The 26,097-nt window shown below is 50.0% G+C and overlaps 1 protein-coding gene across 1 annotated transcript; it reads left to right on the forward strand.

Moving 5' to 3' along the window:
- Positions 1–3,019: 3,019 nt before the first annotated feature.
- Positions 3,020–22,529, forward strand: WNT5A (Wnt family member 5A). The gene is made up of 5 exons (XM_080672772.1): positions 3,020–3,137; positions 9,160–9,293; positions 10,509–10,759; positions 15,285–15,577; positions 19,535–22,529. Exons 1-5 carry the CDS (start codon positions 3,132–3,134, stop codon positions 19,991–19,993), a joined length of 1,143 nt encoding a protein of 380 aa, XP_080528898.1. The 5' UTR covers positions 3,020–3,131; the 3' UTR covers positions 19,994–22,529.
- The last annotated feature ends 3,568 nt before the right edge of the window (positions 22,530–26,097 follow it).

The following is a 26,097-nucleotide window of genomic DNA, read 5'->3' on the forward strand; positions in this document are numbered from 1 at the left end:
AATGGAGCAAATTCTTACATGAAGGGCCCTTTCCTTCTTAGGAACAGGATCATCTGAGCATACTGCCTCCAGGCACTCAGGTGCCAGTGGCTTCAGCACCCTCTGGGAGCTGCATTCTTAACCAATTCATTTCCTGCCACCTCTCAGTGCCTCTGCCCATGAACTGGGTCCAAGGAATGGATTCTAGGGGCATCCTCTGTGGTGCCTGCCCAGAGCCACTGAGCTTCCCCAGCCAGGAGAACCCCAGGTGGCAGTGGCTGGGCAAAACAGAGTGGGGAGAGGGACTGGGGGGAGGATGGATTTGCCAGGCACAGAGCCCTCTTGTTTAGCCCTCGTCTCCCATGGGCAGATCTCAGGAAAGACTGGAAAACTGGAAAATGCCCACCTGATGGTTAAGTGGTGAAGGCCTAGAGAGAATGAGGGGAAAGTAGACTCAGGAGGTGGAGAGATGTCCCAAGGGGATCTCTGATAACCTTGGGTTCCCTCTTCCCTGGAGAAAGAAAGCCAGCCCCTGGGAGCAAGGGCATCTCTTGCAGTTCGTGGAAAGCCCACACTTGACATTTTGATGTGCCCAGCAAGGGAGGCCAGGGTGGCCCTGGGCCAGGGCTGCGGAGGGGTCCAGTCAGCAGAGACAAGTAAGGAGCAGGAAGGGCCAGCCAAGGGTGTTGCGGGGTCACCAGAATCTCTCCCTGCACAGGCTGGGATGATCAGCCAGGGGTGGGACCAGGGCAGGGAAGTAGAAAAACAAAACAGCCACCACCCCAAGTACCCCTGCCTATGGATTTTGCCCCTAGGTCAAGTGCATGCCACATGGATGACTGAAATTGAGGTGTGTGTGTGTGTGTGTGTGTGTGTGTGTGTGTGTGTGTGTGACTTCCATCTGGAATGTCTGGAGAATGGGGAGGATTGAGAACAAGAATTGCGCTCCAGTGTGAGGCATTGTTTGGAGGCCTTAAGGTGGGGGTCACTCATCCACCAACCCTGCCCTGCCTGAGCCCAGGTGTCTGGAAGTATTCAGAAGTCCCAGTGCCCGGAACCCAGTTTTACTGAACTTTGCAGGCTTCTTTCTCACCTTAGGACGCTCACCAAGATCCACCTGGCAAGACCAGGCAACACATCAGGATGCTCCAGCGTCCTAGTCAGATGCTTAATCTCCCTCCCAAGCACCCAAATCTACTACCCTGGGAGTGTTGCAGGATGCCTGTGCCTACCCGATTTTCCAACCCCCACCCCTGTCTCAGGGACCCCACCCTCAAGGGCAAGAATGCAGAGGAAATCCTCCAAGAGGTTCAGTGCCAGGGCAGCAGCCCGCGTGGAAGCGGCCTGGGACAGGCAAGCCCAAAAGTCCAGCCCGGGAAGTTGGGGTTCAGCCTCCTGCAGGTCCTTGGTATTGAAGCAAAGAGAGCGGCTTCAGGCAGACAGCGGCTGCGGAGTGGACGTCTCTCTTTCAGCAGATGCATGGGGGATGGGGATCCCGGAGAAGGGGGCTTGAGCAGGGATTGTATCCCGCCCCCCTGCACCCCAGCCCGTGGTACGGCTTTAAAATCCTGCGGAGTTTGTCATAGGCCGGCCTCACCACGCATGCGCATAGGCAAAGTTGAGTTTTCTCTCCCCCCCCCCCTTTTTTTTTTTCAGCAGCCTTTGGTTCTGCAACTTAAAAAAAATTTTTTTTTCTTCTTCTCTGGGAACACCAGGGGAAAGGAGTCCGGAGAGGGAGGGAGAGAGTGCGGCAGTTGGCCAGAAGGGCCGGGGGTGGGTGGGGGGGACGCGGTCGCGGCGGTCGGTCAGCCTGTCTGCGGGGCTCAGGATCGCGTGGAAGGCTGCTGCACGCTCCACGACGCCGCCTCTGCCGTCCAGAGTCCGGTTCCGTGCGGCCGCCGCCGAGCGAGCTCCTCCCGCCGCCGCCGCCGCAGGGCCCTCGACCGCCCGCCGCCCTGCCCGCCCGCCCGCTCGCTCGCTCTCCCGCCCCTCGGGCCCGGGCGCCAAACGAGGAGGTGGGCAGCCCCGCCGGCCATGGACCTCCGGAGCTGAACAGCCGCCGCGGAGCCCCTCGCCCCTCCCCAGCCCCACGCCCTCGGTGCCCTCGCTTCGCGTCGCCCTTCGCCCTGGAAAGGAGGGGGAACGAGGGGGATTAACCCGAAGAGAGAAAGAAGGGGGTGGGGAGGGGAGAGCCCGTGGCTCCCCTGGGGCGATCGCCCCCCGAAAGCACCGTACAGCAGAACGTCCGGGGACGACTACCCATTTTGCGCTCCCTTTTTGCCAAACCCTAAAATGAAAGGACAAAAGTTGGCGCTGACTCTTACAGCTCGGATGGCGACTTGTGCCTTTTCAGCGGCATCTCCCGGAGAAAAAACCGTGCGCGCCTGATTGTTCTGGGGCCCCAACGCTGCAGTGTGTGTGTGAGTGAGTGTGTGTGTGTGTGTGTGTGTGTGTGTGTGTGTGTGTTTGGGTGTGTGTCTGTGTGTACACAGACGTCCGCACACTCGCGGCCCCAGGATCAGCGCCTGGAAGAAGACTTTTCGGCCACAGACTTGGAGAGGAGGAGCTGGAGATCAAGAGGGCGTGAGCCGCCAGGAGTTTGCAGAATCCGTGGTGTGAATGAACTGGGGGCACCTGGGCGCACGGATCACCCCCCCTTTCGCCTCAGGCCATAGTTGAGTAGTGGGGCATTTTTTTTTCACCCTCTTGTGAAGAATTTTTTTTTATTATTTGTTGTAAAGTCTTTTGCACAATCACGCCCACATTTGGGGTTGGAAAGCCCTAATTACCGCCGTCGCTGATGGACGTTGGAGAGGGAGCGCCTCGCCGCGGAACAGTCGCCTGCGCGCCCTCGCCGGACCCGCGGCTCCCTTGTTGCGCCTCGGCCCGGCCCTGTCTCTGCTGCGGGTCGCCGGACTTCCGCGCCCCCTCGGATCCCGGGCGCATCCCAGCGCTGCTAAGGCTCCGGTCCCCAGACCCGGGCTCCAGGAACCGCTTCAGCTCCGATTCCCTGCGCCTGCGGGACGCGCCCAGTAGGAGCCCGCAGCTCTGTGTCGTATCGTCCCCCCAGGCTTAACCGGCCGCTCTGCTTGGATTTCTCTGCTGCCCTTGCTCTGGTGGCGACTTTCTCTTCGGGCCCCCTCCCCCTCGCCATGAAGGTAGGTGTTCTTTGCTCCTCCAACGCTCGCCACTTTTTTTTTTTTTACCTTTACTTTTTTTTTTCTTATGGAAGTTAACTGAATCCCCCTCCTCCCCAACCCCCACATACCCCTTCCTATTCCTCCATTTCTCCTTTCGCCTCGAGAGAATGGAACTCCCGCGGGGCTGGCAGGGACCCCTACCCTTCGCCCCCCCACCCCCTGCGCACTATTTCTGTCTCCCTGAGACCTCTTCTTGTCTCACCAAACGTTCTGTAAACCTTTTCGACTTTGGAGAAAAGGTTAGCAAGAGCCAAGGCAGAAAAACAGTGCGGTTCACAGAGGACTTAACTTCCCTTTGGCCCTGAGAAACTCGAGTGTACTTACTATGTATATTTCAGTAACAGGATAATGATTCAATTCAACAAATATTTACCAAGTGCCCACTGCGCGGGCACCGAGGAGGTGTGTGGGCCAGGGCTTGGAAAGGGGAAGTGGCCTCCTTGGTTGGGAGGCTGGGCAGCTGGACTAGGGGCCAGCTGCTCCGGAGAAGCGCACCCCTCGCCCTCTGTAGCCAGAGAGACCAGGTTGCAGGCTCGTCCTGGCCAGGGAACCCTAGTGCGGCAGGCCCTGTACCTTTAAGAGTGCCTGGCGGGGGTCCAGTGCGCACCCCGGCTTAGGGAGCAGGGTCGCGTTATTAGCATTATTAGCCGCCACTGGGTGAGCTGGGCACTTAGCGGCGGTGATGGGGGTGGGGAGTACTGGCGGTGGTGGCTCTAATCCTGTCCGCGGGGAAATCGCGCCCAGGCCCCCTGCGCGGAATCCGCCTAGTCCTTTGGAAACATTTGGGCGTCTGCGTTGGGAGAGCAGGCGGGGGGGGCAGTTTGTGAACTCTTGTTTGTTTTAATTGTCAGTTGTATGTTAAAGCCGAGTCACACACTCCGAGGGTCACCGAGAGTTCACTTTTAGGAAAAGTTAACATTTCTTCCTGCAATATAACTAGCTACTTTTCAAGTAACTTTTCCTCTCTCTGTCCTCCAAGCTTCTATCCTTCCCATTTTTTGGTGATCTCTCCCATTTTCAGTTTTCTAGAAAATAAGGTTGAAATTGGAATGAGAATGTTTCCTAAAAGCAAGCAAATTCTCCCTCCCCAAAAGGTTTTTAAAAACCCGCTAACCGGGAGACCCCCGCGGCCTTGTTTTACTTTCTAAACTAGTCCGGCATGGGGCCCCTTCTCCTCTCGTCTTTCTTTAAATGGACAACTCGCTGTTTGGAAGTCGCTTGTAGCCAGCGTTGCGATCACACCTCCTCAGCCCCTGCCCTGCCGCCAATGCTCTCTGTGGCTCAGCCAGATGCGGAGATTCAGTTTCTAGACAGCCTCTGCCAGGGGAGTTCCGAGAGGGTAATGCTGAGAGCGCGCAGACGATGGAGAGGCAGCGGAGTTGTGTGTCCGAGTATGTGGGTTTGTGTCCTGCGTGTGTGGGAGAAGTAAAAAGGTCAGTTGTTCTTGGGTCTTGGGTATAGTAGCCTTGGTCCCGCACCGCCCCACAAAGGAGAACCCTCCCTCCCCTCCGGAAGGCCGACCCAAGACTCTCTTGCCATTTCCCTCCCTCATTGGAGCGCTCCAGTGCACAAGGGGTTAGCACCGTGCGCCGGGAGCTCAGCTTTTCCCGCAGTCTTTTCTTCCCTGCCGTGCGGTGCCGGCTGCCCCCTGTTGGCTGCTTTGAGGTAGGACACCTCAGATTCAGTTCTGTGGGGCGAGTGGGTTCGCCTCTAGTTCCCACCTCTGGCTGCGCACATTCTACCCCACCCTCTCAGGGGAGGGCCGCTCAGAGGCCCCCAGACGACCCGCTGCACTGCGCCGCCACCGCAATGCGGAAGAGGCCAAGGGCACGACCCAGCAAACGGGGCTCGGGCGGGTGGAGCAAGAGTTGGTACCTCTTCTCCAAGGCGTTGGAACAAGAGCGTTGCCCTCTAGGAGGCCTCGGGTCTGGTCTTGGCGCTCTCACCAATTTTCTCTGTAATTGAGGACAAGTGTTGCTTTCTCTGGTCCTCAGTTTCTTGTCTATTAAAAAGTGCAGTTGAAACTGCCTCCGAAGGGAGGTGGTGGGGGTTGAACTGATGTTTCATTTTCTTTCTCATTCCACCGGACTCTGCTCTTCCTCTGGATAAAGTTGAGAGCCTGTGCTGAGAGTTAGACATTTCGTGTGAGAAGGTAGGAGTGGTGTGTGTGTGTGTGTGTGTGTGTGTGTGTGTGTGTGTGTGTGAGGGGGTTGCGGTCTGGAGAGCCTTGTCCCAGGGGTGGACGACTGAAGGCAGGGAACAGACCGAACTAGACTTGGCTACTATTCCTTCCTCCCTTGGAGACCCTTTGCTACTGGACCTGCTGTTGGTTTTGCGTCAGGGCGATCACAGACTGCTCACGTTCCTTGCAATGATTTGGGCTCCGAAAGCTCTCTCCCCCCTCTCTCCCCCCACCCCATCCCGCCACAGCGCTTTGGATACATCCCGGCAGCACTGGGCAGCCGCAGCCCACCCACCCGCCCTGCACCCAGGCTAGAGGCATGGGGGAGTGCTGGCTCCTTGTTTGCTCCCTCAAAGCGGACCTCCTATCAGCCTTGACCGGCTCATCCTCACCTCCCCTCCCACTTCTCTTGGCGTTCCTGAAGCAGGACAGCCCAACACAACAATCGAGTTTTTCTCCCGCAGTTTTCTCCATCTTTATCCTTGCTTTGGGGAGAGATCGCAGTGGGGAAAACAAGGTTTATTTCCCACCAAGAGCTGTGATTCTTGGAGTTTCCTACCCCTTTCGACACCGTGAGTCCAGGTCAAACTCACTTCCTCCAAGTTGGTCTCCCTCATCATTTCCACTTCCAGAGACTTGCGGGCGGGGGGCGGGGGGGTGCTGGACGCAAAGAGCCTGGTGGAAGGGCATGCCCAAACTGAGTGAGGTAGCGCCAGTGGCCATGGTCGGGGTTATTCGCCTGCCTTTGTGGAATTTCTTTTTAGGGGCGGCGGGCGGAGGACTCTGGGAGGTTTGTGAGTGCTTTGCGGTGCTTTCCGTGGCACGCGAACGTTTTCCAAACAGCTTGATGGTTTCCTCTCTCTTACCTCCTATCACTCCACGCCCGCAACCCAGTTGAAAAGAAGGGTTAGGAACACCTTTAATCTAACGTGAAAGCTTTGGAGGAGAGACAGAATAAGTAGCCGCTTCGATTAGCTGCTCTGGGCTGGAAACAAGGGCGCGCTAACGTTCTCACCCCCAACCTCACCCCTCCCCTGCGCTTGAGACTCTCAAAGGCACCCTCCTTCCCATCCCACACAAGGAACAGGTTCCGAGGTCCTTGCAAAGTCAGCTTTCCCGGGCTCTGAAAGCTTTTGAAAACCTTTGGTCCATTCTTGGTAAACTTAGCTTCTGCCTAGAAGTTTTGATTCACCCTCGCTCGGTGTACCAGTCTCCGGAGAGGTCTCCTTTTGTACTGTCTTTTCGGATCAGATCTCTTCGTAAACAAGGCAGGGGTGTTTATCCAACAAAGTCGATGTATTTATTAGGGAGTTCGCGGTAGGTTCCTTAAATATTTCAAACTTGTGGGGCCTTTTCTGGGTTGCTCGGGGTTTGGATGGGAAAGAGGGCCAAGGTGTTTCCGGGCAAGCGCGCGGGGTTAAGTGGCGACACGACTCGCCCGGCTCTCCTGCGGATCCCCTTGGGGATACCTTTGGCTGACCCCAGCCTGGAGCTGGGGAGACCCGGCTTGCAGAGACCCAGTGATCCACTACTAGTTGGCCCCAGCTCTGGGAATAGGTGGACTTTTCTCGGGGTCGTCGGCCGAGAGTGAGTTCGGTTTGTGTGGCTTCCCCTCTAACAAAGAGATCCCCTGTAATCCGCCGAATCTGTTATCAATTTCTCCATTGCCCGCGCCCCGCCCCGCGCGCCCCGCGGGTCGGGAAGCTCGGAAAGTGCGCGTGGCCAGCAGCGACCAGCGCCGCCGTCTGGAAAGCACATCGGAGCCCGTGTATCTGTGCACGCGTGTGAGTGTATGAACGTGCGTGAGTGTGATTGTGCAGGAGTGTATGCGCGCAGCCTCGGCCGCCTATGGGGAGAGTCGACTTTGCATCAGGGGCCGCGCGCGAAGGCAGACCTCGCAGCCCACCCCCCTCCCCTGGAGGAAACTTGACACTCCCGGCGGGGGTGGGGAGGGAAGACTTCTCTCCACCGCTGGGGAAACCCCAGGTTTCTATTCTCTGGGATGCGCCCCCAACTTAAAGGCGTTTTGAGGACTAGTGTGCCACGGGCGCTGGAGCCCTGGTTAGCTGGCACCGGGGACCACATAAGCATTTCCTCTCGAAGAAGCCCCCCGAGGTGTCCGGGCCAGAGGGGCGGCTGGCCAGGAAAAGCCGTGGCAAGCTTCTGAGCCCCTTCCTGTTTCCAAAGCTGCTTAGATCCCCTCAGTCCCTTCTATGGCGAAGGTTCCTGGCCAGGTCCTTCTGTCGCCTGGAAGAGGCTCCCCTATCCTTTCCTGAGGAAGGGGTCCCTTGAGAGCTGCGGGAGGCGCAGCGCGTCCGGGTTAAACTTATCAAAGATGTAAAAGGGGACTTTGGAAACCTGCTCCTCCCACCCGCAGCCGCCACCGCTTTGCTCCGCTGCCGCCTGCAGGTGGAGAAGTCACCAGTGGGGAGGAAGGGCAGCGGAAGCTTCCAAGGCCGCCCCTGCCCCGAAATTCCTGACGACTGGAACCTTCGCCGCCAGGCCCTCTGCGCCCTGGAATCCAGGGTCTCCGCAGCGGCGCCCGAGCCTGCGGATCTCTGGCCCCGTCGGGGGCTCACTGGAACCAGCTCTGGCCTCAATCTGCACCTTCGCCGTTCAGAACTGACCCAACCGAGTCTTATTTGGGCTGGAGGGTGGGGTGGCGGTGTACCAAGGCCAGGCTCCTGGTGCCGCGATGGCGAAGTGGCGGACAACTCCAGACCAGGACCAAAGGAAACTGGAGTCCCCCTTGGCTCCCTTTCCCCCTGCTCCTAGGCAGCTGCCAGGAGTGGGGTCGGGAGGGAGAGTGAAAAAGAATTTGGAGGAAAATGGTGGGGAGAGCAGGGAAGGGGTCCTGTCCGAGTACAACGGGACACAGATCCCTTCTTTCCTCTGGGGTGCCATCCTTACGCTAGAGTACGCTGAGCCCCAGGGAGCGCTCTGTTTTCTGGATTCCTGGATTCCTTGGTTGGGAGAGCAGATCTCTCTCTCTCTCTCTCTCTCTCTCTCTCTCTCTCTCTCTCTCTCTCTCTCTCTCTCTCTCCATTGATTCCTGTGCCCCCACAATCTGGCTGAGGAGCGTCCTGAGGAAAACCAGGCTGCCCTCCCCCTTCTGGAAGTGGCTTCGCCCAAAGCGGCCCGTAAACTGATTATGAAACATACGATGTTAATTCAGAGCTGCATTTCCCAGCTGGGCACTTTCTCGCGCGCTGCTCCCCCGGGCCTCGCCCCCCACCCCCTGCCCTTCCCTCCCGCGTCCTGCCCCCACCCCCCACCCCCGCGCCGGCCACCCCGCCTCCTCTGCAGCCGCCGGCAGCGCGCTCCACTCTCCTTCGCGCTCCTCTCACCCTTGGAATTAATTCCGGCTCCACTTGTTGCTCTGCCCAGGTCGGGGAGAGGACGAGGGTGGCGGCGGGGTCCCAAGTGAATTCCCATGGAGGGACCTAGCACTGCGGGAACTAGAGGGGAGCGAGGGGGTGCGGGACACGAGCGAGCGAGCAGGAAGGAGGCAGCGCCTGGCACACGGGCTTTGACTCGACAGCATTGAGACATGTTTGTAATCGCTGGCGTGCCCCGCGCGCAGGATCCCAGAGAAATCAGATTTCCTGGTGAGGTTGCGTGGGTGGATTAATTTGGAAAAAGAAACTGCTTATATCTTCTCATCAAACAACTCACGGAGGAGAAGCGCAGTCAATCAACAGTAAACTTAAGAGACCCGGATGCTTCCGTTGTTTAAACTTGTATGCTTGAAAATTATCTGAGAGGCAATAAACATCTGCTCCTTTCTTCCCTCTCCAGAAGTCCATTGGAATATTAAGCCCAGGAGTTGCTTTGGGGACGGCTGGAAGTGCAATGTCTTCCAAGTTCTTCCTAATGGCTTTGGCCATATTTTTCTCCTTCGCCCAGGTTGTAATAGAAGCCAATTCTTGGTGGTAAGTTCATTCTATGTGCATATCTTATTTTTTTAAAGATACATTTGTATGATGCTGCCATATTTAAAGCTAAATCATGAGTTTGGGTGCATTTATCTAAGACACATATACATTTTTATTTACATGTATTTTTAAATAAGAATTTTCTTTGAAGTTGCTAATACTGTAAAGCTTATCTTTAGCTCCCTAGGGAATCAGAACTTATAAATCTAGACCTGTGTCTGTGAGGCCCTTGTTCAGATGTATGCTTGTAGTACATCATATAATAAAAGGGAACCAAAAGTCACTTCTCTAATCACTGGAAGCCTATCTATACATTTTACTTTTTGCCACCTCTAGGTAGTAAAAGTGAGTTTCAACTTTTATTTTTCTGTCACTTGAGATTATTAACCTTCAGGGTCTACTGTAGGGAGAGTTCTAGGAAGACAGCTGAACTTCAAGTCAAGAAGTATTTGGGCTCAAAATTCGGTCAAGAAAAGGTGAGCTTGAAGTAGTCCAATGTCCCTGAATGAGAGGGTTTCTTTCTGGCCGGGCCGTTGCAGATAGGCTGCAGTATATCCAGAGGATTATTTTTGACGGCGTTCTGGATATTTTTCCCTGTGAATGAGCAGTGTTTTTCTGACTGTCAAACATGACTGCTGTTCACTGGATACCCTGTCTTGGGTCCTTCACAATCATATATAAGGAGCCCTTTTAAACTGTCCAGAGCGTGGTGAAGTTTCTCCCGCCTATATACTTGTCCCACTGTTCTTCCATCAGTCAAAAGGAACTGCTATCTGCCACCCGTGTCTAATTGTGTCTACTTTCCTCGGCATTCATACATTTTTCAAGGCAGATCGGTCTAATTTGTGGGGCAAAGTGAGTCAGTCACTTTCTCTAAGGTCAGAGATTTGTCCCGAAACCACTGTTTACCTCTTTTCTGAGTGGGTTTCAGAAATACTGGTTCAGGTATACGGCAAGGGTGGGGGCAAGGAAGGGAGTTAAAAACTCTGAGGGGCCAGATGGAGGGATGGGGACTACACAATACCTCCGTTTTCTGAGTGGAGCTGAAACAGAGGAGTTTTATGAAGCCCTTCTCATACTTTGTCATGAGGACAAGCAGGAGAGAAAAGCATCTGTGTGCTTAGAACTATGTCTTGCTGACATGCTTTCTGGGGGCCCACCTCGAGAGTTCACGTAAATCTTAAATGCACATCTCCCCCCACCCCTTTCCAGGTCGCTAGGTATGAATAACCCTGTTCAGATGTCAGAAGTATATATCATAGGAGCACAGCCTCTCTGCAGCCAGCTGGCAGGACTCTCTCAAGGACAGAAGAAGCTCTGCCACTTGTACCAGGACCACATGCAGTACATTGGTGAAGGCGCGAAGACGGGCATCAAAGAATGCCAGTATCAGTTCCGGCATCGGCGATGGAACTGCAGCACTGTGGATAACACCTCCGTGTTTGGCAGGGTTATGCAGATAGGTAGGAGACCACTTCACATATTTTAAAATATATATATACACTTTTCTCCTAGAAAAAGTCCTTAGTGTTTACTGACCAGCCTGATCCCCAGGGAATCTTCCAGCAGAATAGTGGCTTGGGGATTTGTGTCCTTATTTGCTACCTGTGTTAATTCCTGTTCCCACATTCCTTTTTTACCTTCTGGACTTCCTTCACCCAATCAGGAGGGGAGCATCTAAGACGCCATTATTGTTTCTGAACGTGTAATTTTTCTAAGAAACATTTTGGTTACAATAGAAGCAGCACACTTATTTTGGTTTCTCAAAAGTAGATGAGGAAGGCTGAGTCAGTTATACTCTTTTAAGCTCCAAAACTCTTTTAGCTGTTAACAGTTTTCTAACTTAAGCCGCAATTCAAATGGCCCAAGCAGCAAACTAATAGTTGCCATCTTTCAGAATGCTGGGTGTGTTGGAAATGAATCAGGTTCTAATTTTCCTAATATAGATAGTCCCTGAGGCTATGGAGATCTATATGTTAAAAGCTTTCCTTTTAGTCCCTGAAAGAATTTTAATTAGAAATGGTCCAATTTACATTTGCGATTTTGGCAATTGATATAAAAGCACATCCTTCATTCAGACCTCAACCTAGCAACTTAAAAGAAAAGGTTTAATTGTATCACTCACAATCTGATTCTTTAGTTTAAATATGTTGTTGAACTTGTTGTTCCATTCAGGGAGGAGATGGCATTAAAACTGGACAAAAGGCAAAGCATTTGAAACATCTGTTTGCCTCTGGTTTGGTTTAATAGCACAGGGCACTGTCTGACAGATTAGGTCCTGTGTGCGTTTTCTGGTGTGAATATTTTAGGCCTCTTTTCTTTTATGCAAAACAAGCCCTTATAATTAATATGACTGCAGTAACTCCTAAAATAAGAAGCAATCTATCAAAGCAATTAACTGTTTATACTGACTGAAGATAAAAAGTTGGCTTAATATCCATCACGGATGGATACAATGCTTTTTTAAAAAATCCTGAAAAGTGCATTCATTGAGAACAAAAAAGAGTTGTCAGTGGATGTTTGAGCCAAGCGGCTTCATAAACTAAAATAATACAGGCCTGGAAGCCAGTCCTCTAATTGAATGGGAAAATGGTCTGAAGCCCCAGCCTGCAAAGTTTCCTAGGGCTTTGTCCTTCCTGTTAATGATTAAAATGTGCTAATGTATATACTGGATCAGGAGCTGGGAGTTCAGCCTCGGAAACACAGTTTTCCCTGAATATAGGCTGCCTTATGTAGGTAACAGGGGGTGTGGTGGAGATTCAGTTCCCCTGCATTTTGATATTGTGAGTGAACTAAACACTTCTTTTTAAAGTGATAGCAGAATGGCATGTTGTCAGCCTTCCCCCCTTACATTTGCTTATAGAGTGCCCCATACATGGCCTTCCTCTCCAACTGTGGGGGCACTTTTTCACAAGAATATGAGTTAGCAAAAATCACACACCTCTGATGGTAACCAGACAGGGAAACAGCAGTTGGAACTGTTTTTCTGTGTAGTCACTGGAACACAGCTTTGATTTAAGATCCTCTTCTCGTCTTTATATGTAGCCTGTTTTGGGCCAAAATGTTCAGAATAAGCTATCATTTGCTAAGTGGATTTGAGTTCTGCTGGAGATTTATTTAAAATGTGGTCCAAGATTCAAAGAGCCTGCTTCCTCGGGAAACAAGCAGAACCCTTGGTACAAAGGCCTATATTTAATTGTCCCTTGCAAGTACATTCTCTAGTCCTTAGCTGTGTGGTACTGTCTGTCTGAGTCCATGGGAAGTGGGTGGGACAGCCTCTGAGGGAGCCTCCTAGATAGGATCTCCAAGTCAACTGCTCTTCTGGGAAGATGCCGCATCTCCCTTGCCCACAGTTCCCCAGATGCCTGGGGTCTCAGGGCAGAAAGCTGCTGCTGGGTTGCTTGTGTTGGAGCACCAACAACAGAGCCGCCTCCCGCCCCCCCCATCTCTCTCTCTCTCTCTCTTTCTCTCCTCTCTCGAATTTAAAATATATTTGGAGAGAAGAAAAAACAGAATAGCTTTTAGTGGAAGAGGAACATGGACCCAACCCCATTAGTGGGAAAGTGACTTAGTTTTTTTCACTTTTCCATTTAAGGGCACCTTGGGCGGGGAAGTTCAGAACACCTTTAAGAATGAAAGGTGTGTGTGTGTGCACTTGCCTGCTCCAAAGCACTTGGGACATTAGGGACATGGAGAGCAATTCTTGTCCGTGAGAATCTGACCCTGTGATGGGGCCAGTGTCTGAGAAACCCAGGGCTGCCACTTCCAACCCCCTCCCCAACTCATTTTTCTAGGGTACCAATGGCCTCGGAGGCACTGTACACAATCGCCTGGTGAAGGGCCCACTCTTCATTTGGGAAACTTTCTCATTTTTCATCATGCTACCCTTTCTTCCAGCTTTTGTCTCCGGCCCTTCTTTGTTTCCATGCTGTGAAAAGATATGTCAGGAAGGCACCATTTTTAAGGAGTGTGAGGATGGGAGAGGATGTAGGTTCACAGGGAGGGAAACCCAGGAGAAGTAGCAGTATTCCATCCAGGATGACTGTAGCCACAGGCTATTAGCCAGAGCCCCTTTCAAACCCACGTTTTCCCTGCAGTGACCAATTAGCTTGGAGACTTCTACCAGGTTCGTATTCTGGGACAAAAAAGGAAATGTTCAAGATAGACTTCTGAAACAAGCAGCATGATTGTGTTTGGTATAAAAGACCTTTTATGCTTTGTATACTCACAAGACAGGGTCTGATTTTCCATATCTCTGATTTCCACTTATCTCCTCTTCCTCTAGCTACCTCTTTATTCCATAAGCCTCCCATCCAGGGCCACAGCATTTTCTGTATTATGTGTTCATCCTTAAATAACTCCCTAGAATCTATCTTCCCTCCTCATTTCTCTCCACTCCCTCCCATGTTCTCTGCCTCACTAATTCCAGCAAGATAGATGTCACGCCCCACAGGAACTTTCTGGATCCTGCTGCCAACCACCAGCACACGCCTCAAGTTATTCATTTTTTAAAATGTGGGAGGGAAGGTCTGTGGTAAATGGGAACCATCGCCATTCCTGAAAGGGGTGGGGGTGGGGTCAGAAATGGCCATGGATCGAGTTGGAGCAGACATCCAAGGAAAAGGATGGGTCCTTGAATTGGCACAGCCGTCCCCCTGCAGAAGGACCCTTCTGGTTGGGGCTGAGTTGTATCGCCACCCCTCTCTGCTCCTCACAAAACAGTTAGCAAGCACTTGCAGTGCAGAAGAAACTGATTCTGGTACAGGGATTTTAGTGTCAGAGGGGGCTCCCCCCCCCAGGGTTTCTAGTTCAATACTCTGATTTTAGAGTTGAGGAAAGTGAGCCCCCCTCATCTCACCCCCAGACCCAGCTTCAGCTGGCCTGCTGGTGTTAACCCTTTCTCCCTCATAGTACAGATTTTTATTAAGTGCTTTCTGTTAGGCGTAGAAATGTCTTCACGTACAAGTGGAGATTAAGGCAGTCTGTGATGACCTCCATTTTTCTCCTGACAAACAGGGCCCCTGTTTTACAGGGGGACAGTCTTTGCAAGCGTTAGGGAAGGGGAAACCTGTTTCAGGTTTGTATATTCCTTACAAGTCTTTGGGAGGAAGAAGCTTTTTTTTTTTTGTCTTTCCCCTTGAGATTGTGCTTTTGCCTTCTTGCTGTCATATTCTAACACGGAGGCGCGGGATGGCAGGGAGTTGCAGAAGGGGCACTGGAGACCAGCAGGCTGTTTTCAAAGACACTCACCGAGATGAGAAGTATCAGCCCAGTCAGCTTGGGATTCAAAAAGAAGCAGCTCAATGATAACGGTCTAGGGATCTGTTTAGAAAATGTCCATTGGGAAAGTCTAGAGCCTCATCCTGAGACACACTTAGTGCTGCGTGAGGGCCAGGCTACGAGCAGCAGGAGGCAGGGAGGTGAGCTAGAACCCGCCAACCCGCGTGGCCACAGTGTGACTGCCGCAGTGGCTGCCATCCACTGGGGCCTCAAACTTTCCGAGGCTCCAGGCCTGGCAACTGCTGTGTGCCTGCCATGTGAAAATAATACAAACATTAAAATATATGTGAGGAAGTCTACCCAGATTCTGAGTTTCCCCTCAATGACTTCTTTCTTGTGCATTTTTGGAAATAAGAAGTTTCCAATATTTTAAAAAGAGTTGGAGAGAAAATCAGGCCAGCACTGCCTAGAGTCCTGCCTTTGGCTCTGAAAGGCAAGAGCGCAGGTATCAGGGATGTGCCATTCCTTTGTTATTTGTTGCTGCTGCGTTATTTGTTATTTGGGGGGAAGATGCAGGGCGGGCTCAGGGCCCGAGAGTGTGTTGGGGATGGGGCCCTCCGTGGTCCCTGTCCAGGGGCAGCACGTGTGCGAGCATCTCCACAGCTTCCCCGCCCACATCCTCCCGGGGCCAGGGGCTGCTGTGAGTCAGGGGCGGGGCGGGGCGGGGGGCCCTCCGCAGCGCCCAGTGACCCGCGTCCTCGCCCGCAGGCAGCCGCGAGACGGCCTTCACGTACGCGGTGAGCGCCGCGGGGGTGGTCAACGCCATGAGCCGCGCGTGCCGCGAGGGCGAGCTGTCCACCTGCGGCTGCAGCCGCGCCGCGCGCCCCAAGGACCTGCCCCGGGACTGGCTGTGGGGCGGCTGCGGCGACAACATCGACTACGGCTACCGCTTTGCCAAGGAGTTCGTGGACGCGCGCGAGCGGGAGCGCATCCACGCCAAAGGCTCCTACGAGAGCGCGCGCATCCTCATGAACCTACACAACAACGAGGCCGGCCGCAGGGTGAGTGCCCGGTGGAGTCCACGCTGCTTCCCTTTGTCTCCCCCAACCAAGCCAGGCCTCTTCCGGCCTCTCTACCCCTCCCTCTGCCTCTGGTTCCTGTCTCTTTGTCTCTCTGCATCTCTGTCTCCCTCTTTCTGTCTCCAACCTCCTTTCTATCTTTTCTGGTCTCCTTCCCTCTCTCCCTGTTTGTCTTTTTTTCTCTCCCGTTCCTCCTGCTCTCTCCCACTCCCAAACCCTCACCCCAAGACCTCAGGCCTCTCTGGAGAGGGGCACACACCCCAGAAAGGCCTCATGGGGGTCAGTGCTACTTGGGCCCCCTCCAGCCAAGGTGCTTCTGCAGGAGCCTGACAAAGAGCTTTCTCTGCCCCTTTAATTAGTCCCCAGTGCCTTTGGCCAGCCCAGCTTGGAAGTAAAAAAGTTAGTAGTGTTTGCCCTCCTCCCTGGAACAGGTCTGTGGCTGTGCTTAACTTGGGGAGAGGGAGTTCTTTATCCAGTAAGTGCCCAGCTGAGAAACCCTCACCCCAGTCTCCAGGACTTACCTTTCTTTCTCTTCCCTATGTCATTAGAGAGCAAGCTTGATGGACTGAAGGCTTTTCTTAAAAAAAAAAAAAAGAGAGAGAGAGCGAGAGCGAGAGCTTTTATAGGAAAACTACAGCCTTTTTCTAGTCTGACCATCAGGCCAATTGTGGGGGCCTCTGGAGGGATGAGAGAACCACTCAGAAGTGCCCAGAGGGGACCGAATCCTCAGGCCCTCCTGAGTGTCCCATTCTGCTCCCTCCTTCCCCTGGTGGGGACATGAAATGCTTCTCCACAACAGTTAAAAGGACCCCTTTTTCCCTGCGGGGAAGCACATGGCACTTTATGGCTGCTCTAAAATGAAGGGGTGAAAACTTCTCTTTGGCAGCATTGAAAACCAGGGTCATTGTTTTTTTCACAGAGCCCCTGGGAAAGGTAGGTGCCAGGGACTTTCTGGTCAGAGATTTCACTCTTCTGTATTTTGGGGTAAGGAGAAGGGAAGATAATCACAAAGTAAAATATCCAGAACTGGAAGGAAGGAGCCCTAGAACCCTTTGGCTGCACACCCCCATTTTAGAGACTGGGAAACTGAGGCCTAGAGAAACACTTCATGGCTGTGGAAGAGAATTAATGGAATGAGATGTAAACCAGGTGCTTTGTGCTTTTTTTTTTTTTTTTTTTTTTTTTCCTTAATTGAACTCATACATCACAGCTTAGGGATGAAGGGATATAGCTTTTGGAAGCAGTGAAATCTAAAATCCAATTCTGTCTGTACCTTTCTGTTTCTGAGCCTCAGTTTCCACACTTCCACATCTGTTAAATGGCCATGGCATTAGCTTGAAGTTATCTTGAGCACTAACGGGGATCATGTAGTAGGCTGAACCATGTGAAATACCAATACGTGACTCTTATCTACAAAATAACAACTTCCTCTGGTCCCACCGAAGGTCTTCCTTTAGTGTTGGCCAGTAGTAAAGTGCTTGATAAATACTAAACATTAGGAAGTAGAAGACATAGACCATTCCAGCTATCCTATCTACTCAGATTTGATGCCAAACATTTGGTGCTGTCGGGGAAGGACTGAACTCTGCAGATTTTTGCCTGTGCTGCCCTGAGGGGTCAGATAATTGCTCCAGAGGGAGTGTGGCCTCTTCTGCCTCAGGTGGTCCACCGTAGGGTGTCTGAACTCTCTCTCCCCAGGGTGGCCCACCCAAGGCTGTGCAAAGGGCATGTCAACCCTGCTCTCTCTGGGAACCCAGAGACCTTGCTCTTGTGCTCATCAGAGACGCACACCTTGACTCTCCGCTGCAGTGTGGCCCAGCGCCTCAGATAGGACATGAGATGTTCCTGCCGCTCTGGGCCCATTCTGCTCATATTAGGTGCTTTCATCCTTCTTTGAAGATTTCCTACACTTCTCCTATGTAGAAAAATCATCAGGGGCTTAGCAACCGAGGAGAACAGGTCAAGGGATTTCCAAGTGAAGGGAGGGAATTTTGCAGAATTGGAAAAGTACCTTTAATATTATAATTTCATTTAACATCTGCATTTTTTAATATTGAGGGATTCTCCCCCTGCCATAGTTTTCTAATTCAAGCAGTGAGCTGAGTGTGTATCCTGGCGGATGAGGTTACATAAAAGACAGTTTTTCTCCAGGATGGTGGGGGTGGGGCAGGGAATTTGGACACTGTGCCAGGAAATCCCATTAGTATCTCCTCGGGACATAGCTTTTTATTTTCCTCATGGGGGAGTGAAGGTTAAATATGTTTGCAAAACCCTTCCTTAGACTAACTGTGCCTGAAACTCTTTATGCCAAGGGAATACACTTTGGCCCCCTTTTTAAGAAAGCCCCTGCAGAACCCCTGGAGGAAGGTCATGGCTGTGCTGGGTGGAAGCAGCCTTCTAACTCACTCCAGCCTCCAGGTTCCTGCCAACAGCACTTGGACTCTGGAGGGTAATGGGTCCAGGCACTGTGGGCCGTCAGGGCTATAAATAGGCAGCCGCCACCTCCCAGACTGCTGGGCACAGTGCTCTGAGGCCAGACCCGAGGCTAAGGTGATTGGGAAGGGCCCAATGCCATGCCCTTGTCACCCTGGAGAAAGACCAGATTTACTGATTCCATCCTGCACGCTAAGTACTTTCCGAGCATCCTCTAATTTTATCCTGATGACAGTGCTGTGAGGCTGGTGCCGCCACAGTCCCCTACACAAATGGGAAGTGGAGGCTCCGAGAGGGGATGCCAGTAGCTTGAATTCAGAGGCAGAGTCAGGAGAGAATCCAGGTCTGCCTGGGTCCAGGTGGGTGCTCTTAGCCTAGGCCAGTGGTCAGCAAACTCATTAGTCAACAGAGCGGCAAACCGCGGCTCATGAGCCACAGTTTGTGACCACTGGCCTAGGCAGTGGAGAGAGGGGTAGGGATTGTCCAGGAAGCAGGAGGGAAGAAATCTGAGATCCTGGCCCAATTCTCCCACACTCTAGCTGTGTGACCTGTGCAGGCCACTTTCTTTCTCTGTGCCCCTGTGTCACCATCTGATCCAGCCTGTGTGATAACACTGCTGGGAGGATTAAATGAAAGAAAAGAATGTAAAGGCTCTTAATACAGTGTGTGGTACACAGCACTAATAGTAATAGTGAGTCAAGGTCTGAGCCCTAATCCCACCTGGGCTGGACCCCTCCCAGCCTTACCACTTAATCAGTTGGGTACCCATAGGCAAGTCACTGAGCATGAGCTTGAAGCCCAACTGCCTGGGTTCAAATCCTGGTACCCCTACTTCCCATTAGTTGGGTAAGTAACTCACCTCTCTGGGCCTCATTTTCCTTCCCTGTGAAATGGGAACGATAACAGCACTTCCCTCAGAGGCTGGTTGTGGGGATTAATCCAGGTGGTGCAGGTAAAAAGTTGCGCACCATCTCTGGGAAGAGCATTCAGGCTGCATTAGTTGCTGCTAATGTTGTTTCCCGACAAAACAGAGGCAACTGGAACACATTTTTCCTGTTCCTATTAAAGAGCTGTGGTTGTTTATGATGATGATGTGTAATAATGAGGGGCTAAGAACATATTTATTTTGTTGACTATTTAAAGCAGGGGTGGGGAACGTCCGGCCCAGGGGCCACATAAGGCCCACGAAATCATTTGCTCTGGCCCTGTGAGGGGTGAGTTAATTAAATGTTTGACCAAATAGAGCAGTTGATAATTTTGTATGGCCTGCGAGTGATGTTATAAATACCCATATGGCCCATAGCAGAAAAAAGGTTCCCCACCCCAGTTCTAAAGAAAGCAATCCCGACTTTGGGTGGTGGAGAATGAGGAGGAAGCAGCCCAGCCCCTAGTTTAGGGGGGAACATGGCTCCAGCTAGAAGGTGGAGGGGAGCTTTGTTAACATAGCCCTGCCTGCACCCGGGCTCCTACATGCGTTTGTAAACTGACTGTCCCATGTCCCCACAGACAGTGTACAACCTGGCCGATGTGGCCTGCAAGTGCCACGGGGTGTCCGGCTCCTGTAGCCTCAAGACGTGCTGGCTGCAGCTGGCTGACTTCCGCAAGGTGGGTGATGCCCTGAAGGAGAAGTATGACAGTGCGGCGGCCATGCGGCTCAATGGCCGAGGCAAGCTGGTGCAGGTGAACAGCCGCTTCAACTCGCCCACCACGCAGGACCTGGTCTACATCGACCCCAGCCCTGACTACTGCGTGCGCAACGAGAGCACGGGCTCGCTGGGCACGCAGGGCCGCCTGTGCAACAAGACATCCGAGGGCATGGACGGCTGTGAGCTCATGTGCTGTGGCCGCGGCTATGACCAGTTCAAGACCGTGCAGACCGAGCGCTGCCACTGCAAGTTCCACTGGTGCTGCTATGTCAAGTGCAAGAAGTGCACGGAGATCGTGGACCAGTTCGTGTGCAAATAGTGGGCGCCCGCCGCTCGCCTGTCACCCAGCCCCGTTCCCAGGACCCACTTATTTATAGAAAGTACAGTGATTCTTGTTTTTTTTTGTTTTTTTTTTTTTAATATTGTTTTATTTTCCCCCGAGAATTGCAACCGGAACCATTTTTTTTTCTGTTCCCATCTAAGAACTCTGTGGTTTATTATTAATATTATAATTATTATTTGGCAATAATGGAGGGTGGGAACCAAGAAAATATTTATTTTGTGGATCTTTGAAAAGGTAAGACTTCTTTTGACGGTGTAGGATGAGGGGGAAATAACACATACCCTGACTTAGTTGTGTGCACATCTAGAGGGTAAAGGAAATATGTTTTCTTTTTGTCAACCGTGGGATTGTACAGGGCAGGTAGCATCCAGCTGGAAGGGGCTGGTCCAAGTCTATGCTCCATTCAGCCTCGGTGACCAAAATAAATTGTAAATGCTCTGGTGAAAGGTCTTGAGAAACAAACAAACAAACAAACAAAATGAGGCCCCCTCCCCTTTCTCCAGGGGCTGCCAGCCTGAAACATTTTCAAAATGGTAATTTAAGAGCGAGAATCTCATTTCCCTCAAAGAAAAAAAAGTATATCATGTATCTCATGCTTCTCCAACATTCCATGCGCAGATGGTCCCATTCTAACAGCTACTGAAACTTGGGGAGCAGGGAGGAAAGCCTCAGAAAGGAAAAAAGAAAAACAACTTAAAAACTCCTATATTAAGACTGATTTGAAGCTGTTACAGGAATTAGGTTATCAGATTGGGAAAGCATCCCCGAATGACTCTGGGTTGTAGACGTTTTGTTTGGAGAGGGGCGGGGGAGGTTGGCTTGAATCTAAAGGAAAATATACTGTAATTTTCTTAGGGATACTTGGTTAATAAATGATAATAATCAAAATAATAAATGGATTCCATTCACAGACCCTCCGCCCAAACACCAAGGTAATTGAATGCAGTTCAGCGCTGCACCAGAGCAGAAAACCTGTTTGCAGGGAAAGAATGAAATCCGCCCTCCCACTTGACCCCAAGCCCTGCCTGAGCCCTCCTTGCCCCGCTGCAGAGGTGAGGCCGGCCCCATTTCCAAAGGCAGCTCCACTGGGTCCCCTTGGATTGCAGGATAGGAAATGAACCATTAGGAGCTCCACTTGGAAAACAGTTGCTACTTAGGGATTTTTCTCCCCTAAAACTTGGATTCTGAGGAGCCGTAGTTTTATGTTTAAATGACATTCCTTGGCTGATGGAGTCCACAGGGGTGTTGCAGCGTGTCACTGTTATGATCCTGTGTTTAGGCTCTGCACTCGAGCTTTTCCTAGGACACTGCAGATGAACCCTAACACTGTTCCTATTGGACCTGAGCAGTTGCATATATAAGGGAGGGGTGGAATGTGGTTTAATGGTGCCTGATATCTCAGTCTTTTGTACATAACACACACACATATATATACATACATATGTATATATAAATAAAAATATATCAGTGCAGCCAGTGATTTAGAAATACATGTTCCTCTGAGGTTATTTCTCGGTCTAGAACATGGTTGTCCTTCGTTGCGATCCATTGGGATTTTAACAAGGGGTTTCCAAGTTGAGCATGGGGATTTTAACAAGGGGTTTCCAAGTTGAGCGTGGGCAGTGGCCCTGGTGTGATGCTACCTTGAGCATCACGAAGCAGCCTCGTGTCTGAGGCATCCGGAAGGCCTTCTTCCCTGGTATGCATGTTGGTTTGAAGATTTCTTTTCTCTCCCTCCCCGCCCCCGCCCTTTTCTCCAACCTCCATTTCTGTACACTTTCCTGAAAGGGCATTACTAGTTCGTCATAGTCTTGGAAATGAAGAGAGATTCAAAACTAGGAAGCATAGTCATCATTTCTCTCTCCTTAGTTCATTCTGCAGAGTGGAAACCGGTGCCTGGTAGATTTAGTAGTACCTATTTGAGTCCCTAAGGAAAATCCAGCTCATGACATAGACAACTGATTTTTAAAACCGAACACCTCTTTCCACAAAGTGCCATCCAACGTGTTCTTATCTCAGACTTGCATGATTTAAGGAGTTTGGAAAGATACACATCTCCTACAGCCGTCATAGGCTTGGTGGCCTTCACATCACCTCAGCCATATGTGGCTCTTAATTTATTGCACAAGGATATTCACTTCCCCTCAGTTGCAGTGAATTGCAAGCAAAAGATCTTAAAGTTAAAAAGCACTAATTAGTTTAAAATGTCACTTTTTTGGTTTTTATTATACAAAAACCATGAAGTTTTTATTTGCTAAACCAGATTTTGTTCCTTCTTAGTGATTCATGTTTATGAAGAGAGTTAAGTTTAACAATCCTAGTTTTTAAAAGAAACTATTTAATGTAAAATATTCTACTTGTCATTCAGATATTATGTATATCTTCTATGGCCTTTATTCTGTACTTTTAATGTATATATTTCTGTCTTGCGTGATTTGTATATTTCACTGGTTTAAAAAACAAACATCAAAAGGCTTATGCCAAATGGAAGATAGAATATAAAATAAAATGTTACTTGTATATTGTTAAGTGGCTTCAATTGTTGTTCAGATAATTCATGTGGAGATTTTTTGAGAAACCATGAGGGAGAGTTTAGGGTGACTACATGTTAGCATAACAGAAGAGCGGAGAATTTTTTTTTTTTTTTACCAAAAGCCAAACTATTTGGAAGCTTCAAAAGATTTCTATATGTACCAGAACAAGAGGGGAATTCTCTTTTCCTATATATGTTCCTCAAAAAATCAAGCAGATGGCGCAAAGCTGGGTATAGGATTGTTCGCATTCTTTTAGCATTATGCATGTAACTTAATTGTTTTAGAGCGTGTTGCTGTTGTAGCATCTCAGAGAACGGAAAGGCACATGCTTTTCCCCAGGACCAGAGTTTTAGTCCCCAGAAGGGTATCTGTGTTTACCACTGCAAGGATTGCACCTCACTAGTTGAAGTTACTGTGGACTTGAGTGTCTCTGTTCCCCTTTGAAAATCATTTCGTGAAAAGCAAGCCTCAGTCTGCAGAGAATGAAAACTCATGGGAAACTAAAGGCTCGTTGTGTGAAGTGCAATTAATACGGGTTCTCTTGCTTTCCAAAAGGGCACGCTGAAGTCTGGCCCGCGCTGCCCAGATTGATACGTTAGCCCTTCGCTTTTTTTTTTTTTCTTTCTTTCTTTCTGGATAACCTTGTAACATATTGAAACCTTTTAAGGATGCCAAGAATGCATTATTCCACAAAAAAACAGTAGACCAACATATAGAGTGTTTAAAATAGCATTTCTGGGCAAATTCAAACACTTGTGGTTCTAGGCCTCACATCTGTTTCAGTTTTTCCTCAGTTGTATATTGACCAGTGTTCTTTATTGCAAAAACATATACTTGATTTAGGAGTGTCAGCATATTTTTTTCCTTCGCATCCTGGAACGCATTCAAGATCTTCCCAATACAGGAAAATTAACACAAAAATTTATATTAGGCAGCAGCAAACAGAGCCATGTTCAAAATAGTAATTATGGACTCACGTAAGAGGAAGACTGCTTTAAGTTTTGGTTCAGTTTATCTGTTCGCTGCTGACCTCCTTGACTGAATATATTTTAGTAGCCTACCCAAACCCTTGGCTCAGACAATTTTGCCAATACCAAGTTTCAATTTGTTTTTGTAAACCATTTTGCAAGCCACTGGAATGATCCAATATGACACTCGCAGAATAACTGTTCCAAATGAGAGGCTGGTATTGGCCGACTCCAAGAGATCATTAGCAAAAACAGCCCCCAAAGGCTGAGTGGTTTCAATAGAAGGAGAGAGCGACATAGAGAAGGTACTTGGAACTTGAAGCACGTATGTAATGCAAATACGCACCAAGGCATAGGTCTAAAATACTGCCTTATCACTGTAAATGGTACTTCTAAAATATTTATTTTTTTAGAAAGTATTTTTTAGTCTTCCCTCTCTCTATGGGATGGTGAAAAACAGATGCCGTATTTTGGAAGTAAGATGATGAAATGAGTTTTTAAAACAGGAAACATTCAGCAATGCAGGAATTACAACTTAGTAAAGGGATCTTCTAATTTACCTGTTCATACAAACTTTAAGCTTAAATCTGATGATTGGATGATATTTTATTTCAGGGAAACCTCATCTTGTTAGCCAACTTTAAAAAATGGATATGGAATGATTAAAGCTTGGGTATGATTTTTTAAGACAAAAATGTATCAATTGGAATCAAGAAGATTTAATTCAAATGCTGTCTCAGTATTTCAAAAGCAAAAAAGGAGTGAGGAAAATTGCATCTTAGACCAGTTTTATATGCAGTGTACAATTTGCTGGGCTAGAAATGAGATAAAGATTATTTATTTTTGTTCATATCTTGTACTTTTCTATTAAAATCATTTTATGAAATCGGCGCAGTCATGTGTGTGTTTAGCAGAGATGGTGTGTATGGCCATCGAAGTCTGATGCGTGTGGGCACGGAGCACAATTATGGTTTAGGGCCTCCAGAAGAGAACATTCACATTCCAGGCATGTAGTTGATAATTATGGTCGAATCTCCAGGATTTATTTTGTATTTTAATGCTCATTTTCCTGTTGGCTATTGCTAATCTTTCCATTTCTTATGTGTTCTGCTGCTGCTGACATAGAGGAGTTGTGTTAGGAGATTAGTATTCAGTGTGGACATTTAGCACAGTGACACGAGATGATGATGACATTCGAGGGCAGTGTGGACATTTAGCACAGTGACACGAGATGATGATGACATTCGAGGAGAAAATGATGTAAGGAGAGAAAAGAAGGTTCTAGATAAACGGACAGAATCACCTGGAATATTCTGCAGGTGGTTTCTTACTCGTTGCAGGGGTTGCCAGCCAGGTGTTTCAATTAGATGAGCTGCTCAGCCTCAGAACCATTGGCACTTGGGGCTGGGTAATTCTTTGTTGTGGGGGTTTGTCCTGTGTGGTTTTTAGCAGCATCTCTGGTCTCTACCCACTAGATGCCAGTAGTACCCCCCCATTGGTGACAACCAGAAATGTCTCCAGACATTGCAGAATATGCCCCAGGGCCAGAATCACCCCCAGTTGAGAGCCACTGCTTTAGATGGAGGGACTGAGGTCTGTGCACCCGGGGAATGCCGGCTAACCCCAGTGGTGGACTGCTGCTCGCCTAGGTTGGCTGATAAGCCAGGGGTATCCCTTGCAAGTTTCCTTGTATAGAATACGGAGATGTAGCACCTTCCACAGGGCAGATTGGCTTAGCAATCAATAACATAGGCTCTGGAGCCAGACTCCTGGGGTCAAATCCTGGTACTGCCATTTTGCTGTGTTATCTTGGGAAAATTGTGTAGCCTCTCTGAGCATTTGTCTTTAAAACGGGAGAGAATATCGCACCTACTTCCTGGGTTGTTGTAAAGATAAAATGAGTTAATGTGTTTTGAATACTTAGAGGAGGTTCTGGTCCACGGTAAGAGCTCACTAAATGTTAGCTAGGAAGGCTAGAATCAGTCTGAAGACCAAACCCAGGAAATGTGGGCCAGTGTTGTTTAACATACCCAGCAGTGGTTAGCTCAATGCTAGGAAGGCACCCCGAGTGTTCCGGGAGGTTGCAAACTTGTGGCCTGTCTACATCACATTTCCAGATGTATTCTGTTTGACTGGCAAAGTATTAAAAGTACTCAAATTAGCTGCCAGCATTGAAAAGATCAGTATTTTCACTTTCAAATGTGGATTCCTGGTTTGAAAACTGGGAAGAGCTGGCCACCTGAATGCATCGCAATCAGCTGGTCCAGGCAGCATGGACCCTTTGAGACAGGGCTGAGTATGTCCGATTAGTGAGCCATTTATGTCACTGAGCTGACCCCTGCAGGCTCATGCATTGTGATGGCTGTTAAAGATGTTTTTCCCCTAAGTCCGTGTGTCAACCTCACCATTGCTGACATTTGGGGCTCGATAATTCGTTGTTTTGAAGGGCTGTCAAGTGCATTATGGAATGTTTAGCAATAGCCCAGGCTTCTATCCACTAGATGCCAATAGCATCCTCACATCTGTGACAACAACATAGGTCTCCAGACATTGCTGAATGTCCCCTGGGGGGGCAGAA

The sequence above is a fragment of the Plecotus auritus genome, assembly GCF_963455305.1.
Source record: "Plecotus auritus genome assembly, chromosome: 6".
Taxonomy (NCBI): Eukaryota; Metazoa; Chordata; class Mammalia; order Chiroptera; family Vespertilionidae; genus Plecotus; species Plecotus auritus.

Coding starts and splice junctions, on each gene's coding strand:
- WNT5A (XM_080672772.1), top strand. Junction 9,294..10,508: donor ATAGAAGCCAATTCTTGGTG/GTAAGTTCATTC, acceptor ACCCCTTTCCAG/GTCGCTAGGTATGAATAACC. Junction 10,760..15,284: donor TGGCAGGGTTATGCAGATAG/GTAGGAGACCAC, acceptor CCTCGCCCGCAG/GCAGCCGCGAGACGGCCTTC.